Source organism: Artemia sp. Qi Xiang Cuo, chromosome 20, assembly GCF_049724085.1.
Source record: "Artemia sp. Qi Xiang Cuo chromosome 20, ASM4972408v1, whole genome shotgun sequence".
In the NCBI taxonomy this organism is placed as follows: Eukaryota; Metazoa; Arthropoda; class Branchiopoda; order Anostraca; family Artemiidae; genus Artemia; species Artemia sp. Qi Xiang Cuo.
The window spans coordinates 12,763,239-12,781,973 of record NC_142813.1 but is presented as its reverse complement, the minus strand read 5'-3'; the positions used below and the strand labels follow the sequence as shown (position 1 = coordinate 12,781,973).

Genomic DNA, 18,735 nt, shown 5'->3' with positions numbered 1-18,735 from the left:
AGCAATACTTTTCAAAGGGCATTTGAAGTAGCCATCCTTTTCACCCACAACTTTACTATACTGCTTTTTTGAATGCTCCAACACCAAGCAATACTTTTCAAAGGCATTTCAGAACCAGTTCTTTTCTTAATGTTCCTCCTAAACCCATTTTACAAATTGAAGTACCCATCCTTTTTACACACAACTTTACTTTACAGCTTTTTGAATGCTCCAACACCAAGCAATACTTTTCAAAGGGCATTTTAGAACAAGTTCTTTTCTTAATGTCCCTCCTAAACTCATTTTACAAATTGAAGTACCCATCCTTTACCCCACAACATTACTTTACAGCTTTTTGAATGCGCCAACATCAAGTAATACTTTTCAAAGGACATTTCAGAACAAGTTCTTTTCTTAATTTTCTTTCTAAACCCATTTTACAAGTTGAGGTACCCATCCTTTTCACCCACAACTTTACTATACTGCTTTTTTGATTGCTCTAACACCAAGTAATAATTTTCAAAAGGTATTTCAGAACAAGTTCTTTTCTTAGTGACCGTCCTAAACCCTTTTACAAATTGAAGTACCCATCCTTTTCACCCACAACTTTACTTTACAGCTTTTTGAAAGTACAACACCAAGCAATACTTTTCAAAGGGCATTTGAAGTAGCCATGCTTTTCGCCCACAACTTTACTATACTGCTTTTTTGAATGCTCCAACACCAAGCAATACTTTTCAAAGGGCATTTCAGAACCAGTTCTTTTCATAATGTCCATCCTAAACCCATTTTACCTGTTGAAGTACCCATCCTTTACACCCACAACTTTACTTTACAGCTTTTTGAATGCTCAAACACCAAGCAATACTTTTCAAAGGGCATTTGAAGTAGCCATCCTTTTCACCCACAACTTTACTTTACTGCTTTTTTGAATGCTCCAACACCAAGCAATACTTTTCAAAGGCATTTCAGAACCTGTTCTTTTCTTAATGTCCCTCCTAAACCCATTTTACAAATTGAAGTACCCATCCTTTTTACACACAACTTTACTTTACAGCTTTTTGAATGCTCCAACACCAAGCAATACTTTTCAAAGGGCATTTCAGAACAAGTTTTACAACCAAGTTTTACAAGTTTTAACAACCCTTTTTAAGAGTCAAATGTGATCAGAGGGCAACCGGCTCCGCTTTACGGAAAACTATATGCTTCCTTGCAGTCTTGGAAAGTATAAACAACATCAAATTGAATATTTGATTTATAATGATATTAATTGTAGAATGATCCATCAGTTTGAGAATTTATTGCACTGTAATTGTATTTTTATTTTCAATGCTGTAAGAACTGGAAAAGAAGATATTTGTAATATAATCCGTTTTCAGTTAAGCGCCAATGACCCAGTAGGCTTTTAGTTTTTATTTACAGTTAGTAAAGGAGGCTGTGTCCAAACACTTGTTTGTAGAGAAACTATATTTGTCCTGAACAAATTTAAAAAGAGCTAATAAATTAAACTAAATATTTGAAGTATAATTATATTAATTGCTGAAAGATCATCAGTTCAAAATGTTACTATAATTTTAAAGTTTATTTTCAATATTCAGTGCAACAGAAAATATTTGTCATAAAATTAGTTTTCAGTAAAACGCCAATGACGCAGTAGGTTTTAGACTTTTACAGTGAGAGAAGGAGGTCATACCCAAACTCTTGTTTGTTGTGATTTTTGTTCGTTTTAAGCTTGATTTGCATATTATATTTAAGTTTCACTCATTTTAAGATTAATTTATTAATTTACATTAATATCTATTGTATGTTTGTTTGCATTGATTGTTTATTTAATTTCTGTTCGTTTTAAGTTTCACTTGCACTTCAATAGGAAAATATTTTTTTTGCTTTAAGCTTGATTTTCATATTGAATTTAAGCATTACTCGCTTTAAGATCTATTTATTCATTTATATTATTACTTGTTGTATGTTTTTGCTATGATTGTTTATTTAATTTCTTTTCGTTTTGGGTTTTATTTATTCTTTAAAAGTATTTTCTGGTCGTTTTGATTTTGAATTTAAAAGGTATTTGTATCTTCTAAGCTTAAGTTTAAAATGGCCTTTACTTTTCTTTGAAAAACTTATTTTTCGGAAAGTTTTTTTTAAATTAATTAAATAAAAAAACAATTTTTTTCAACTGAAAGTAAGGAGCAATATTAAAACATAAAACGAAAAGAAATTATTACGTATATAAGGGGGTTCACCCCCAAGTTGATACCTCACTCTTTACGCTAAAGTTCAAATTTTGTTCGAATCACAAATCCCTAGATCACAAAAGCCATTTCATAGTCAGCGCGCTAGTGCTGCCTAAGTAAAGAACGATGTGGGCAAAATGTGTTTTTTTTACTCCAAACCCGGGGACTTTGTATCGAAGAGTTTGTCGTAGAAACTTCAAAAAGGGCTAATTCGATTGGAAATTGGAGTGGCTAGTGCCCTTTTTAATAGTCGAAAATGATTGGAGGGCAACTAGCCCCCTCCCCCTTCCCACGCCCATCCTTCACCTAAACATATCCAATCAAAATTTTGAGATGGTCATGTTGTTCAACGTAGGTGACTTCCAGATAGAAAGTATGTTTTTGAGGAGGAAAACAACCCTCAAAGCAAGGGTTTTAAGTTACGCCCTTAGGCTGTATAAGAACGATGTTGGCACAATGTACTATTTTTTTTCCTTTAGAGCAGGGCACTTCATATGGAAAAATGTGGGGCAAAATGTGTTTTTTTTTTCTCCAAACCCGGGCACTTCGTATCGAAGGAGTTGTAGTAGAAACTTCAAAAGGGACTGATTCGACTGGAAATTCGAAAGGCTAGTGCCCTTTTTAGTAGTCGAAAGTGATTGGAGAGCAACTAACCCCCTTATATACCCTGGGGCATATAAGGTTCTTATAGAAGGCTTTGTCGTAGAAACTTCAAAAAAGGCTCAATCAATTGGAAATTCAAAGGGCTAGTGCCCTTTTTAATAGTCAAAAGTGATTGGAGGGCAGCAAGCCCCCCACGCCCATCATTCCCTCAAACAAAACCAATAACAATTTTGAGATAGTCATTTTGTTCAGCGTAGTTGATTTCCAGATAGAAAATATATTTTTGAGGAGGACACTCCCCCACAACCCACAGGGCAAGGGTTATAAGTTATGCCCTGGGGCATATAAGGTTTTTGTTGGAATGTTTGTCGTAGAAACTTTAAAAGGGCTCATTCGATTGGTAATTCAAAGGGCTAGTAACCTTTTAAATGGTCAAAAGTGATTGGAGGGCAACTAACCCCCCTCTCACGCCCACCTTTTCCCCAAACACATCCAATCAATATTTTTTTATAGCCATTTGATTCAACGTAGTTGAAAGCTTTGGAAATTAGGTCTTTAAGGATGACAATCCCTCCCCCCACAGCCCTCAGGATAAGGGTTGTAAGTTTTGCCCTGAGGGCATATAAAGTTTTTATTTAAAGCGTTGTCGTAGAAACTTCAAAAGGGCTCATTCAATCAGAAATTGAAAGGGCAAGACCCTTTTTTAATAGTTGAAAGTGATTGGATAGCGACTAACGCCCCTCTCACGCTCACTATTTTCCCAAACACATCGAATTAAAATTTTGAGATAACCCATTTTGTTCAACGGAGTTGAAAGTTCTGGACATTAGGTCTTTTAGGATGATTACCCCCTCAGAGCCCTCAGTGCTAGGGTCGTAAGTTATGCCCTGGAGCATATAAAGTTTTTAGTGAAAATGTTGTCGTAAAAACTTCAAAAAGACTCATTCAATTGGAAATTGAAAAAAGTAGTGCCTTTTTTAATAGTTGAAAGTGATTGGATAGCGACTAACGCCCCTCTCACGCCCGCCATTTTCCAAAACACATCCAATCAAAATTTTGAGATATCAATTTTGTTCAACATGGTTGAACATTCTGGAAATTTGGTCTTTTAGGATGATTAGTACGTCAGAGCCCTCAGTGCAAGGGTTGTAAGTTATGCGCTGGGGGCATATAAGGTTTAGATAAGGTTTAGATAGAAAGTTGTTGTATAAATCATAGGCAGCGCGATCGCGCTGCCTAAGTAAAGAACGGGGACACCCGAGAACGAGACAAGCCATGGGGACTCAGTAAAGAGGTGGACACTCCCCCAGAACCCTCAGGGCAAGGGTTTTAATTTATGCCCTGGGGGCATATGAGAACGATGTTGGCACAATGTATTATTTATTATTTTTTTCCTTTAGAGCAGGGCACCTCGTATCGAAGAAGTTGTCGTAGAAACTTCGAAAAACACTCATTCAATTGGAAATTGGAGTGGCTTTTGCCCTTTTTATTAGTCGAAAGTGATTGGAAGGCGATTAACACAGCTTCCACGCCCACCATTTCCCGAAACCCATCCAATCAAAATTTTTGAGATAGCCATTTTGTTCAGTGTAGTTGATTTCGAGATAAAAATTATGTTTTTGAGGACAGTCCTCCACAGCCCTTAGGGCAAGGGTTGTAATTTATGCCCTGGGGCGTATAAGTTTTTTTTTATAGAAGTCGTTGTCATAGAAACTTTAAAAAGGTTCATTCGATTGGGAATTCAAAGGAATAGTGCCCTTTTTAATAGTCGAAAGTATTAGAGGGCAAATAACCCGCCTCTCACGCCCCCCTTTTCCCCAAACACATCTAATCAATATTTTGAGACAGCCATTTTGTTCAACGTAGTTTTAAGTTATGGAAATCAGGTCTTTGAGGATGACCCCCCCCCCCCCCCACACACACACAGCCCTCAGGGCAGTGTTGTAAATTATGCCCAGGGGACATAATGTCTTATATAACGCGTTGTCGTTGAAACTTCAAAAAGGGCTCCTTCGATTGGAAATTGAAATGGCTAGTGCCCTTTTTGATAGTCGAAAGTGATTGGAAAGCAACTAACACCCCTTCCACGCCCACCATTTCCCCAAACACATCCAATAAAGATTTTGAGCAGCCATTTTGTTCCACACAACTCAAAGTTCAGGAAATTATACCTTTGAGCAGGATACACCCCCCACAGTCGTCAGGGCAAGGGTTCTAAGTTATGCCCTGAAGGCACATAAGGTTTTTATTGAAATCTTTGTCATAGAAACTTGAAAAAGGGCTCAATCGATTGGAAATTCAAAGGGCTAGTGCCCTTTTTAATAGTCTAAAGTGATTTGAAAGCAACTACCCCCCCCCCCTCACGCCCATCTTTTCTCCAAACACATCCAATCAATATTTTAGATAGCCATTCTATTCAACGTAGTTGCAACTTTTGGAAATTAGGTCTTTAAGGATGACAACCCTCTCCCCATAGCCCTCAGGGCAAGGGGTGTAAGCTATGCCCTGAGGGCGTATAAGGTGGTTATAGAAAGCGTAGAAACTTCAAAAGGGCTCATTCAATTGGAATCTGAAAGGGCCAGTGCCTTTTTTATTAGTTGAAAGTGATTGGAGAGCGACTAACTAATTAATTAATTAAGAAATTAATTTAAAAAACTTTTCCACAAAATGAATTTTTCAAAGAAAAGTAAAGAACTCCATTAAACAAAAAAAGAGCAAAAATAAAATCAAATAATCTACCAAGCGTGAAACTACCACAAATCAGCATCGATATATCAATGAAACCCAAAACAAACAGAAATTACTATAAATAACCGAGTCAAACTCAAAACGAGCAGAAATTAACATAAGTTGGGCGTAAAACCCTTATGGCTTCCCAAGGCCAGAACAAAATTTGCATTTTACTGAAAAAAATATATATGTTTTTACTTTTATAACTTTAATAAATCAAATAATTTTAAAATTTTGATTACTAAATATCAGTATATGTATATTAAACTTACAATGCACATTCATTTGTATTTTTTCAGTAAAGTGCAAATTTTGTTCTGGCCTTGGGAAAGCATAGGGGTTCCAACTTAATAGGGGTTCCAACGAAATTTTTTGTTGAACTCAAGTTAGTTACTTTTGGGGAAAAATTCAAAGAGCTGCTTTGTGTGTTATTCTAAAATTCGCAAGCGAAATGCTCAACATCCTCAAGTGATTATGCGCTGAATCTACGCAATAACAGGAGTAAAAAAAATTTATTTAGAGTTTGGGGATGAAATGATCAGAATGTCTGAAACTACGGGAAGTAAAACATCTGAAGCTGATTGCAGTTGAACAACAATCAACTTGAGTCCAAGGTCTAAACCATAGGCAAAACGTATATGACACGATGTCTATATACCTTATCTTCCAATATTAAAAAAGTTGGGTTACAGGTGCTTTTCAGTTACGAATGATGAAGCTAATGTGTGCTAGAAGCCGAAAAAACTAAGAATAGCCTAAGAAACAGTTGATTTTTTAATTAAATCCACTTGGTGGAAGTGATGAAAGACTTGAGCCCTGACTAATTGGAGTAAAGCCAAGACATATAGTCTCAGTAAGAGGCAATCAGACATAACCTTTTTCAGAATTGTATAAAAATGATGGCATTTCACTTGTTCAAGGATTAAAATAGATATGCAGGGAGTAAGGGCAATTCAATTGAGCTTTTCCTACTGGGAAAGCCTTTTGGAATTGCAATAGAAACAACCGATATTTTTGTCATCCGAAATTCCGAATTGATTGGTACCATAAAACAATCTCAGTTGGGCGTCTGTACTACAAACGTCTGTATTACATGTTTGGGCTCCAAACACTCTCATTAGGCTAACACCAAAGAGCTGTGCCTGTAAATGGGTTTTTTCTGCTGTCCAGACAGATAACTGCTCTCTATCAATTTTCCTAATTATAGTGCTTCTGCCGTCTAATTAAAAACTGTTAGCCAACAGTTCTGTTTCCACCTTCCAAACAAATATATCTTAGCATTGTTAGCTAACAATTGTCCGGCGAAACAACTGCTCGAGCGACAGCATTAATTCGTAAAGCGATTAATTTCAAATCCCAATCTCATGGATCTTTATGTTTACCTTTATATCTTTTTAGTCTTTATTGGCTGTTGCTCTAATGTTATATTTTTGGAACTTCTTACAAAGTAATTATAATAGATTTTGTCATAGATCATCTCACAAATAAAGTGAAAATACCACCTGATGGTTTTTTTTATGCTCTCCAAATATGATAATCACTTTTTCTTCAAATTAATTTTACCCATACCCCTATACATACCAATTCAGGGTATATTTGCACATTAGGTAGGGGGGGGGGTAAATTTTATGTAAATATTTACCAAATCATATTATTGAGTAACAATTAAAGTGAATATACTATTTGATGCCGTTTTTTATGCTGATTACAAATATAATAATCATTTCTATCAGAAATGAATTTTAGCCCCCCCCTATATATGCCAATTCAGGGTATATATTTCTACATTAGGGGAGGTAAAGTTTAAACTTACCTCCCATTTACATCAGAAATAAAATTTCTGATTTGGTAAATATTTACCAAAGTTTAAACTTACCTCTCATTTGCATCAGAAATAAACATCAGAAGTACATACCACCACTCTCTCCCTCTAGAGGGTCCTGAAATTTGCCTACATGACAGGTTTATACCCATTGAAATTTTGACAAAAAAACATTTTACCTTAATTTTCAGTTATCAGTTTCTTTTTATCTGGCTTTAGTTCTGAAAAATGCAATTTCTGTTATTTGAGAAGAATTTTAAGCCATATCATTTTTTTTCAAAATTTAGGAAATATATTTGCATATCTTTAAAACAACCTTATAAATTGAGATTGAGCAAAGTTGTGAAGCTGAAAACAATTTTGTTGTACTTCATTTAAGGAGAAGATCATTTTGTAAGGTTTGACTTTTATAACACTGCAATATTTTTGGTTCAGATTAACAGTTTAATGGAAACCCAAGCAAGCACCTACAACAAAAAGCATATATAAACACTCAAGCAATTGTAAGAACAGCACTAATCATATAAAAGCAAGCAAGAAATTACAAGCACAGGCAGTGCACTTGATAAGCAGGGTGTCAAGCATAGCATGTCATTATTCTTCAAACACATGGATTTTTAAAGGTCAGGACCCTCTAGAGAGAGAAGGTATAGAGGTAGGTACCTTTCCAAGATAGCTAAAGTAGAATTTTACCATAAACTTACCTCTATAGTCAGAATTGCATCCTGAATCTAAATTTAAAATGCATTTCTGTCAGAAATGAATTTTACTCCCAAAGCATTTTAAAATTGTTTTATGTTGGTTTTCAGAATTTTCCAGTGTTTCTGTCTAAGGAGAATTGATTGTATATTGATACCTTTGAATTGGATACTAGAATTCTAAAAGTTACCATAAAATAATCAGAATGTGAACATTAATAGCAGCACATATATTTATCCATCAGGTGGATTGTTGGTTTGGCAGAGGGTTAAGTAAAACAGTGTACATCCATTACTGAGATAAGTTAGTTTTCATGATTGTTTTAAAGTTATTTTCATGGTTGTTGGTAACCATTTTATACTATAAATAGAAAGGAACAAGGTGTCATTTTAAGGGTTCAAAGTAAAATTAACAAAGAAGCAATTACTACATTTTGAAAGGGCATAAAAAGATGTATCAAATGATATGTAATTGGAAAAACTCAAAATTTACCCAAACTACAAGCAAGAAACATTTCAGGTAAAGGTTTAGAATAGCAGCTCTCCTAAAAGAGACATGCTAAAACAAAAAAGAAAGCATTTTTAGATTGCTAATTTTACGGTTAAAGTTGTATTTATTGCAATTTGCCCCCCCCCCCCTCCTTTCACCTTGACGGTCCCCTATATAGCCTTAGGATATATATCAAACTAAAAGAAAAGACTAACACCATGCAATTTTTATTTTATAATATGGAGCATATTTATATCAAGCAGAATATCGAGTTTTCTTCCATTACTATCTACATTTTAAACTCATTTAAGATGGTATTTTTATGTAATGTTTCTATAAGTCTGAGAGTATCTGTACAAGTAGATGGGCTATTAGAGATAGCATACCAGGAGTGTTTGAGCAATAGAATTTTATTTTAAGGCAAAACTTAACAAGGAGGGCATAAGTGGATAAGCAAAGGGAAATATTTTACCAATTGTTGATGAGAGAAAGTATTTGGCAAGGGTGAAGTTGAAGATAGATCCTTACTTTTGTCAAGTATGTAGAGCTAGGAAGGATGACTTAATTTGTTTTTTTGGGCTTTGTGAAGAATTAAATGGTATGAGGAAGGAATTTTCTCCTACATGGCCTACAAGGTGGGTTGATATTGTATGAAGTGATTGAAGTCGTATGGGGATTAAGAAATTGGGAAACTTTGTGGGCATATGTACATAGGGATCCTTTTCTATAATTTATTTGTAATTTAATTTTGATTTAAGGAAGTATCTTTGTTTATAACCTTTATATTGTTGTATTTTGTATTGACCATGGTGCATAGAAGCTGTTAGTGTTAATAGATATTACATCATATTCCACCCAATCACTAAGGCTAAACTGAACATCTTTGAGTCTACACAGCATATACCTATTATACAATAGACCAAACCCCCAAAAAAATAACAAATTAATATAATATTAAGACTATATATGAGTCCATTAGGGGGGGGGGCTAGGGTACATTGTCGGGGCAACAACTATCATGCTGCAATGGCATAAGATAAGGAACACTCCAGATGTTTTCTTGTAGAGAGCCATTATTCTATACCTTCACCACAACCAAAGTGGCTTAATATTAATATAAGGAATTGACTTTTTTGGCATACTAAATGTGTCTCTCATCAAGGCTAAGAAGATCAAAATTTAGCAAAAACATAACCAAATTATTTCCCTTTGGTAAAGGATAGACTAAGCCAATTCACTTTGTAACTGATTGGCTAGAAAAATATTTGCTGCCTCTTGCACTTATGCATGATATTGAGGTTTAAATAAAAAAGATAGGTTTTATGTCTCCAAATATTAGGGCCCTTCTGTCTTATATTCTTTTTCTGTTATTATTATGTCTTTTATTCTCTTTTTCATTCTTTTCCTACATACCTAAGAAGAAAAGCACAAAATGTTATCACATTCTTCCAGGTTTGATCCAGGCTCTGGCAATGTCATCACATTCTCTCAATTTGTCTTCATTTCCATTATAGGATTTATTGGGACTATGGACTATGGCAGGAAAAAGCCTGCAATTCCTATGAGGTAAAGCATAAAATGTATAAAGAACTTATAGGCAAGGCTGTTTTCAAGGGAAGGGGGCTACTGGATTTGACCCCCCCCCCTGTAATACTCCTCTAGTGTAAAGATTTATTGACCCAGTCTACCTACAAAATAAAAGCAACATGAAAGCACAGCACAAGCATTAAGTAAGTGCAAGCATGGTATAGGCACAAGCAGGGAATTAAGCATAAGCATAGCGGAATGCTACATCTTCCTTCTTTTGTCATTTAAGGTGCATGCATTTCCTCTGACACCAACACTCCACACTTGCTCGCACTCATCCACTGTGAGTAGGCTTACACTCTGTAATAAGGACCTTCAGAAAGGTATGTGTAAGAAGGTGCTAGGTTTGCTTCTTACATATTCACTAACTAGTTCACTTCTTCTTCCTCTCATACTGTCTCTATTTACAGGATTACTTTTGAAATCACACACTGTAATAAGTACCTTCGAAAGGTATGTGTAAGAAGGTGCTAGGTTCACTTCTTACATCTTCACTAACTAGTTCACTTCTTCTTCCTCTCATATTGTCTCCATTTACAGGTCTACTTTTAAAATCACTCTTTACAGGTTCAGTTTCAGGGGTTTTCTTACAAGTCAGCTGTATCTCGTGTATGCTGTCATTGGTGTCGTGCTTGATTCTAGGGGTGGCACCATGGTAGCACTCTGGCAGGGGTTAGGGATTTGATTCCAATCCTGGATCGGCAACGGGGACATGAACTGGTCTGCCTGCAACGGCGAGGGTGGTGGCTTGGCAGTCGCGTCAAGCACTATGGCATCGTCAAGTCCTTCGCGAACCAAACTCGTTCCTTTCGGACTTTGACGTGGTCGGGCTGATAGGTGCTTGCGGTTCCTCTGCAAAATCGTACCTTCGTTTGTCTGCACCCGGTGCGATCGTGGCTGTTTTGCATGAGAAACCACAATGGCCTGTTTCCACGGTCCGTCAGGCATTTTCTGAATGTGGATTGCATTGCCAGGGTTGAGCTGATTTAAAGCCTTGGCTGATTTGTCATGGTAAATTTTTTTGCGTTTCTGCATTTCAGTTCTTTGCTAAGTGAACTGTTCAGTTGGGACGACCTTCTTCTTTAGGTGATGTGTGGTGCATGGTAGGATGGATTTTAGTTGGCAAGACATAGGAGTTGAGCAGGAGATATAAACCCATCAACTGGTGTATTCTGGTATTCTAGTAGACCCAGAAAGGGTCTTCTCCATTTTCTGTTACCTTGGTCATGATGTTTTTAATAATCTGCACAGCTTTCTCAGCAAGTCCATTGGATTTGGGATACCCGGGGCTAGATGTGCTCAGTGAAATACCCCAGGCTTTGGCAAAATTGATGAATTCCCTGGAAGTGAACTGAGGGCCATTGTCAGACATTAGCTGTGATGGTATGCCATGCCGGGCAAAGTGGGCCTTAAATCACGTTATGACTGCGTTGGACAATGTCGTTGCAAGTCTGTTGACTTTGAAGAAACGGCTGTGATAATTGACAGTTGCTAGGAAACTGGAGCCATTCCATTTGAACAGATCTGTAGCAATCTTTTGCCAAGGGAGCGTTTCTATGCTGTGATTGATCATCAGCTCCTTTGAGTTGTTCGGCATGTGCTTGGCACATGTTTGGCATTTTGCTATGTACTGTTTGATGTCTGAGCTGAGGCCTGGCCAGTACACTAACATCCTTGCTTGCTGTTTGGTTTTCTCGGTTCCAAGGTGGGCTTCATGTAGCTGCTGGAGTGTGGCTAACTGCAGGTTCTTGGGAATGATCAATCTGTCTCCCTTGAGAAGAATGCCTTTTGTGAAAGACAGCTCGTGTTGGACGTTCCAGTAGGTTAGGATGTTGGTTGGGCACTCTTTTCTAGTACTCGGCCAGCCCCCTTGAATCGTTTTGACTAGGGTGCTCAAGGTTTCATCCTGCATTGTTTTCGTCCGTATCTGCTCAAGCTTCTGGTTGCTGGCTGAAAGGTTCCGTACTATGTGGTGTACATAGATATCCAAATCTTCTTCCAGTTTTGGATCTGTATTGCTAAGATGGAGGCGTGGCAGAGCTTCAGCGACTGGGATTTCGGATCCTGGTCGGAACCTCGGACTCAGGTTGTAAGGCTGGAGCTGAAACATTAATCATTGCACTCGTGGTGGGGCTTTGTGAATAGGATTTGCTACAACGGTTTCGAGGGGGCGGTGGTCAGTTGTCACGTCAACGTGGCGACCGTACAGATAATAGTGGAAGTGTTTACAGCCATATACAATGGCGTATAACTCTTTTTCGAGTTGCAAATACTTCTGCTCTGTCTTGCTGAGCGATCTTGATGCATACCCTGTGACCTGCCCTTCCGAAACAAGGTGGGCGCCGAGCCCGTGGCTGGAGGCGTCAACAATGAGTTCAACGTTCTTGCTCTGATGGTTGAAGAACGGGGTGTTCGACACTATAGAGCGTTTCAGGTCCTCGAGTGTTTGGGTGTGTTCCTCTGACCAGATGAATGGCTTTGCTTTGGTCAGGTCATGGAGTGGTTTATTTTTTGTGGATAGGCTTGGTATGTATTTGGCGAGATAGTTGATCATCCCAAAGAGGGTTAGCAGTTCTTCTCGGCATGATGGGTTTGGCATGTGCTTAATGGTGCGAATCTTTTCGGGATCTGGCTGCATCCCCATGGAGCTGATTATGTGTCCAAAGTAGCTGACACTGGAGACCGAAAACTCGCACTTATCTTTGTTGAAACGGATACCCTTAGCTAGGGCACGTTCGAGTATCGCTGCTAGGCGTTCATTGAGCTCTTCTTGCGTCGCACCGTACACGATCTTGTCATCAATGATGATGAAGAAACCCTCTAGGCCTTCAAAGGCATCTTCCATCCTCCTCTGAAACTCATCTTGCGCTGAGATGATTCCAAAGGGCATTTGCTTGAAACGATATCTTCCATATATCGTGCTGAATGTCATGAGGTAAGAAGAATCTTTGGAGAGTGGAATTGACCAGTAACCGGAACGGGCATCAAGTTTTGTGAATATTTTCGCTCCGTATAGCTTGGAGGTGACGTCGTCTAGAATGGGAATGGGATAGTGGGGCCGTTTGATGGACTTTTTTAGGTCCACGGGGTCTATGCACAGTCTTATGGACCCGTCCTTTCTTCTCAACCATAACCATCGAATTGACCCACTCCGTTGGGGTAACGACCTTTTGGATAATCCCTAGGTCTTCTAGGTGGCTGAGTTCTTGCTTGATTTTATCCTGCATGGCCGCGGGTACTCGTCTTGCTGGGTAGACAGTTGGGGTGGTATCGTCTTTCATGTATATAATGCACTCTCCTTCGAGTTTCCCGATTCCTTTAAACACTTTTTTGTGCTTTTCCTTCAGGAATGGTACTCTTGAAGATGTTACGTTTACATTCAATACCAGCTTAATCAGGTCCAAATCAAGGCTTGAACAGTAGCCTATGATGGGGGCAGCTGAAGTTTCTACTACAAAGAATTGTTGCCTGCTGCTGAGGTTATCTTTTTAGCTGCATGATAATTCGCAGACTCCCGTTACAGGGATCCTTGCTCCACAGTAGCTGGTGAGGCGCTGGCTTGTGGGTTTCACGGTGGGCTTTGGGGTCATGAGGTCAAAGTACTTCTTTGGATTGATATTGACCTGGGCCCCTGTGTCGATTTTGAACTGGACAGTGAACTGATCGTTGATGATCAAAGCTATCACTGCTTTGATTTTGTTTTCGCTTTTTTTGGTGGAGTACAAGAATACGGTTTCATCACCGGAGTCCGCTTCAACAGTGTCTTCTTCCACTGCGTTTACTGTCTTACTTTGACAAACTCGTGCAAAATGGTTGAGCTTTTTGCAGACGGAGCATGACTTGCCCTTTGCTGGGCAGAGATGGGAGAGGGAGTATGTTCCGCCATAGAAGTAGCATGGTTTGCTCTTTGAGCTGCTTGCTTCCTGTTTTTTTCTGCTGCTGTTCCAGTTTGGGTAGCGTGAGATGGCATCAATCTCTTGCTTTATGGGAATAGACTTAGTTCCATGGAATGTTTTAAGCTGTGCCTAGGTCACTTCGTGGGTTCTGCACATAATGGTTGCTTTTTCAAGCGTAAGTTCATTCCGCAAACTACGCGATCGCGGACCATTTCGTTTGGGTCCGAGTAAGAACATGGTTTTATTAATGTCTTGAGTTCTGTAATATATTTCTCTACGCTTTCTGCCTCGGTTTGGTCTCGTTTTTGGAACAGATACCGTACAAAAACTGTGTTCTTCTGTGGTGATGCATGCGCCTTGAATTTCTCAAGGTACCGTTCGATTTTGTTCCGTTCCTCGTCTGCAATGGTGAAGGTGTTGAATATGTCACGTCCTTTCTCTCCAGCCCAGATAAGTAGGTAGGCACAGAGAGTTTTCTATCTTTTGCCTGCCAGTGGGCCTGCAAACATCAGTTGGGCATGCTCTTGGGAACGATCCCATTCTTCTGCTAGGGAGCTGGCTTCCCAGTTGATTGATGGCTGTAGTACATCCATGAGATCCCACTTCTGACACCATGTAATACTTCTCTAGTGTAAAGGTTTATTGACCCAGGCTACCTACAAAATAAAAGCAACATCTAAGTACAGCACAAGCATTAAGTAAGCGCAAGCATGGTATAGGCACAAGCAGGGAATTAAGCATAAGCATAGCGGAATGCTACACCCCCCCCCCCCAAAAAAAAGGAAAGAAAAATTGTCCGACTCATAAAAAGTAGTTAAAATCTATATAAACAAACTTGTGATGTACTTTGTAAAGTTTTTTGTATTTTTTTTATAAATTCCTCCCCTGAGCAAAAAGCCTGGATATGCCCCTGCTTATAGGGTACTCATTCTTGTTCCCTTGCTGCTCAGAATATACTATGTTAAAATTTATGTCTATATTTATCCAATAATCATAAAATAAGTTTAAAAAGCAATACTAATTCTTCTAACTTTACTGAGAAGAAAATAATTAATTGCTTCTAACATCAAACTGAAACAATTATTATGATTTCATTGTTTGCAGAGATGAACTGTAATATATGTTTTATTTTTTTACTTATTGTCAGTTTGCATAATTTTTTACCTTAAATTACCTTAAATTACACTTGCTAGCAATATGGATAAATCCAGTGTAGGTAAGTTAGTGATGATGGGATTGTGGGACATCTGCTGGATCCCATTGAGTGAGCCATGGTTTTGTTGCCCAGTCCTTGTCAAGATTTGACTTGAAGCTATTAATTGCTGTAGATCCCACTGTCCTCTTGCTTAGGCTGTTCTTCAGACCTATGATTTGATTGTAGAAGAAATTGTTTCTTTTTCTTGTCTTGGCATCCTTACAGAACAGCTTTGCTGAATGACCTCTGGTACTGGATGACAGGGCAGGTTCAAATATATCTTTGTCGTCAGACTGGAGCAACTTATAAGTCATTATCATATTGCCTCTGTATTGATGGTACGTCAGAGTTGGTAGCTTCAAGATCTGCAGTTGATATCCATACTATTTATCTTTGAGACCCTTGATGCATTTTGTTGCCTGGCTTTGAACAGATTCAAGAGCCATCTGGTCTGTTTCATTAATTGGTGTGGTGACACAGATTTCATACTCCAACCCAGGTCTCACCAGGCTTTTATAGAGTCAATTCACTATTGCTGGGGATCTACTAGTGATTGTGTGCTTAATGGTACCAAAACTCGGATTAGCCCCTGCTACTGCAGCACGGGTGTGGGAGTTGAATTTGAGGTCCTCATCCACAACAACCCCCAAATCTCTATCTGAGGTACTCTTGGAAATTGGTTGTCTCTCACCAGGATTTGATAACATTGAACTTTGCCATTGTGGGTTATTTGTTCCAAAATGGAGAACCTTGCACTTTTCAGCATTAAACTTGAGTCTATATATTGGCTCATTTGCAAAAGCAATCTAGGTCTGACATTATTGAGGCTAAACCCTGCTGTGTGTCAATGGAACCAATGCGTTCCAATTCATCAGCATATAGGCCTAGTTTATTAGTCATGTTTTTGAGCATTGTTAATGTAGATATTGAAAAGTGTAGGTCCCAAAACAGCTCCTTGAGGCACCCCACTGAAGACCCCTGCTATTTCAGAATAGAAAGCTGCACCACCTTCACCAAAAACTCTGACCTGCTGCTTTCTTCTCTTCAAGAAAAACATAATCCAGTCAACTACACTCTCTTCAATACCAATTGCCTTCAGTTGCAACTGGAGCCTTTGATGACATACTTTAGCAAAGTCTAGCAGAACCATATCAACTGGGGGACTTTGGTCAAGGAGCTCAGTTATATAATTATTATTAGTCAATCAGATTTGTTTCAACTGATCTACCTTGTCAGAATCCGTGTTAGTTTTTGATAGAAGGTTATTTGTGGCCAAATGTTTGAGAGCAACAGCATTTACAATGCCTTCTAAGATTTTCCCAACAGCAGAGGTAATACTGATTGGCCAATAATTGGGAGCTTTGCCCCTATCACCTCCTTTATGTATTGGCGAAGTATAGGCATCTTCTCAGTCCAATGGTATGACTTTTGTGTCAATAGAATTTTGGAAGATCTTGAGAGTGGTAGTACTAATTGGACATGAGCGTCTTTTAAGAGTCATGAATGAATGCCATCTGACCCAACAGACTTATGTGGATTAAGCTTTTTAAGCCGAGATTACGCCGAGCTTGAGATTCAGCTCAGCTTAAAAGCTTTTTAACCTAAGTTTTTGGCAGGTGGCTTGATGCTGCAATGAGCTGTTAGTAGTTGTGGCAGTAGAAGTAAATTGAGGCTCTATGTATCTATTATGAGTATTAAATGAGGGACTGAAACTGGGGACACCTCTTCTGATAGCTTTTTCAGGTTAGATTTTGTAATGTTTCAAATCCCATTAGAAAAAAAATAATTCAAAAAAAGCAAAGCACTTTTGGGTGTTATGCAACTGACGTCCCCTTAAAATTTAGGCTCTGTGCATCCATGAACGTATAGCACTTCAGTAATCATCCTTTGGCTCTTTTTCGTATTTGTTTTATTACATAAGTAAATGTTGCGGTGTATTTCTCACCCCTATGCAGTACTTCCTCTCTAACCGGCTGCCTTTTTCCCTTCAAGAAAGACATAATTCAGTCCCCCACACCCTCTTCAATACCAATTGCCTTCAGTTTCAGCTGGAGCTGTTGAAGACAGACTTTATTGAAGGCTTTAGCAAAGTCTAGCAGAACCATATCAATTGGGACACTTTGGTCAAGGAGCTCAGTTATATAATTATATGAGTCAACCAGATTTGTTTCAACTGATCTACCTGATTCAAATCTGTGTTGGTGTTTTAATAAAAGGTTATTTGTTGCCAAATGCTTGAGAACAGCAGAATTTACAATGCTTTCTAGGATTTTCCCGACAGTAGAGGTAATACTGATTGGCCAATAATGGGAGCTTTCGTCCTGTCACCTCCTTTGTATATTGGCGAGATATGGGCAGCTGTTAGTCCAGTGTTATGACTTTGGTATCAATAGACTTTTGGAAGAGCCTTGAGAGTGGTTGTACTAATTGGGCATGAGCTTCTTTTGAGAGTCGTGGATGAATGCCATCTGGCCCAACAATTTGAATGAAAACTTTTAAGTTGAGATTCAAGCTCAGCCCTATCCACTATTATTGGAGACACTTGAGTGTTAATTAGGTAGTGTGGTGGGGTTGGGAGGGGGCAGGGCAGTGTCTGCAAGTGTGAATACTGATGTAAACTGGTGATTCAAGGCATCAGCGATATTTTGGGGTCATTTGAATGGATTTCATTACAAATCAGCTCATTAACCATGCACCTACCAGGCTTATGTGCAGAGGCGTATTTCTAGAACTTCTTGGGGTTGGTTTTTGAGGCTGCCGCAATGATCTCCTCGGAATTCTCTATCAATTTTCTGGACAGTACTTGAACTTTTGTTCCTTGCAGCTTTGAACTTAATTAGGTAGTCAGTCCTATGTGGTATCTTGTTTATGAGCTTTGGCAGTTTCTTCTTCTTGTTCCTGGCAATTTTCATTTCTCTGGTGACAAAGGGAAGAATTCTCTGCTTGCGTCTCCACGAGATAGTTGTGTTTTTATTGAGAAAGTCCAACAACAGGTTTTTCATTATCTTCCACGTGTTTTCTACTTCTTTAAATTTGACAAATGACCAATCACATTGACCGAGTTCATGCCTGATTTGACTGTAGTTTGTATACACATGTTTAGTTAGGTTTGATGTCTGTGGGTACAGTCAAAATCGGCATTTTGTTGCAATGTGGTCGCTGTTTCCAAATAGGGGCTGCGATTCTATGTTAATGAGTTACTCAGGATCAATTATTAAAACGAGATTAAGGAGTGAAGGATTCTGTCCTTCTCAAAATATTGTTGAAGATATAACCGCCTGGAATAGCAAGTGTTCCTCTAAGCAGTCCAGAAAAGACTGTGTTACCAAAATGCATGTGGTGCTGTATTCCTCAGCCCATTCAATCACAGGTAAGTTAAAGTCGCCGTGTATGAATAAAATCTTATATTTTCAGGCAACACCATTAATAGACCGATTTATAGCCAAGAGTGAGTCCTCCGTACTTGTCGAAGTAGGACTCATGTAAAGGCAACCGCGTGCA

General features: G+C 38.5%; 1 protein-coding gene across 1 annotated transcript in view; it reads left to right on the top strand.

Annotated features, from left to right (window-relative positions):
* The first annotated feature begins 6,902 nt into the window (after positions 1-6,902).
* Efr (ER GDP-fucose transporter) overlaps positions 6,903-18,735 on the top strand; it is a 34,393-nt gene continuing 22,560 nt past the window's right edge. The window contains exons 1-2 of the mRNA XM_089105779.1: positions 6,903-6,993; positions 10,009-10,122. Coding sequence (XP_088961905.1) covers positions 6,911-6,993; positions 10,009-10,122 — 197 coding nt within the window. The 5' untranslated portion in view covers positions 6,903-6,910. The remainder of the gene's footprint in view (positions 6,994-10,008; positions 10,123-18,735) is intronic.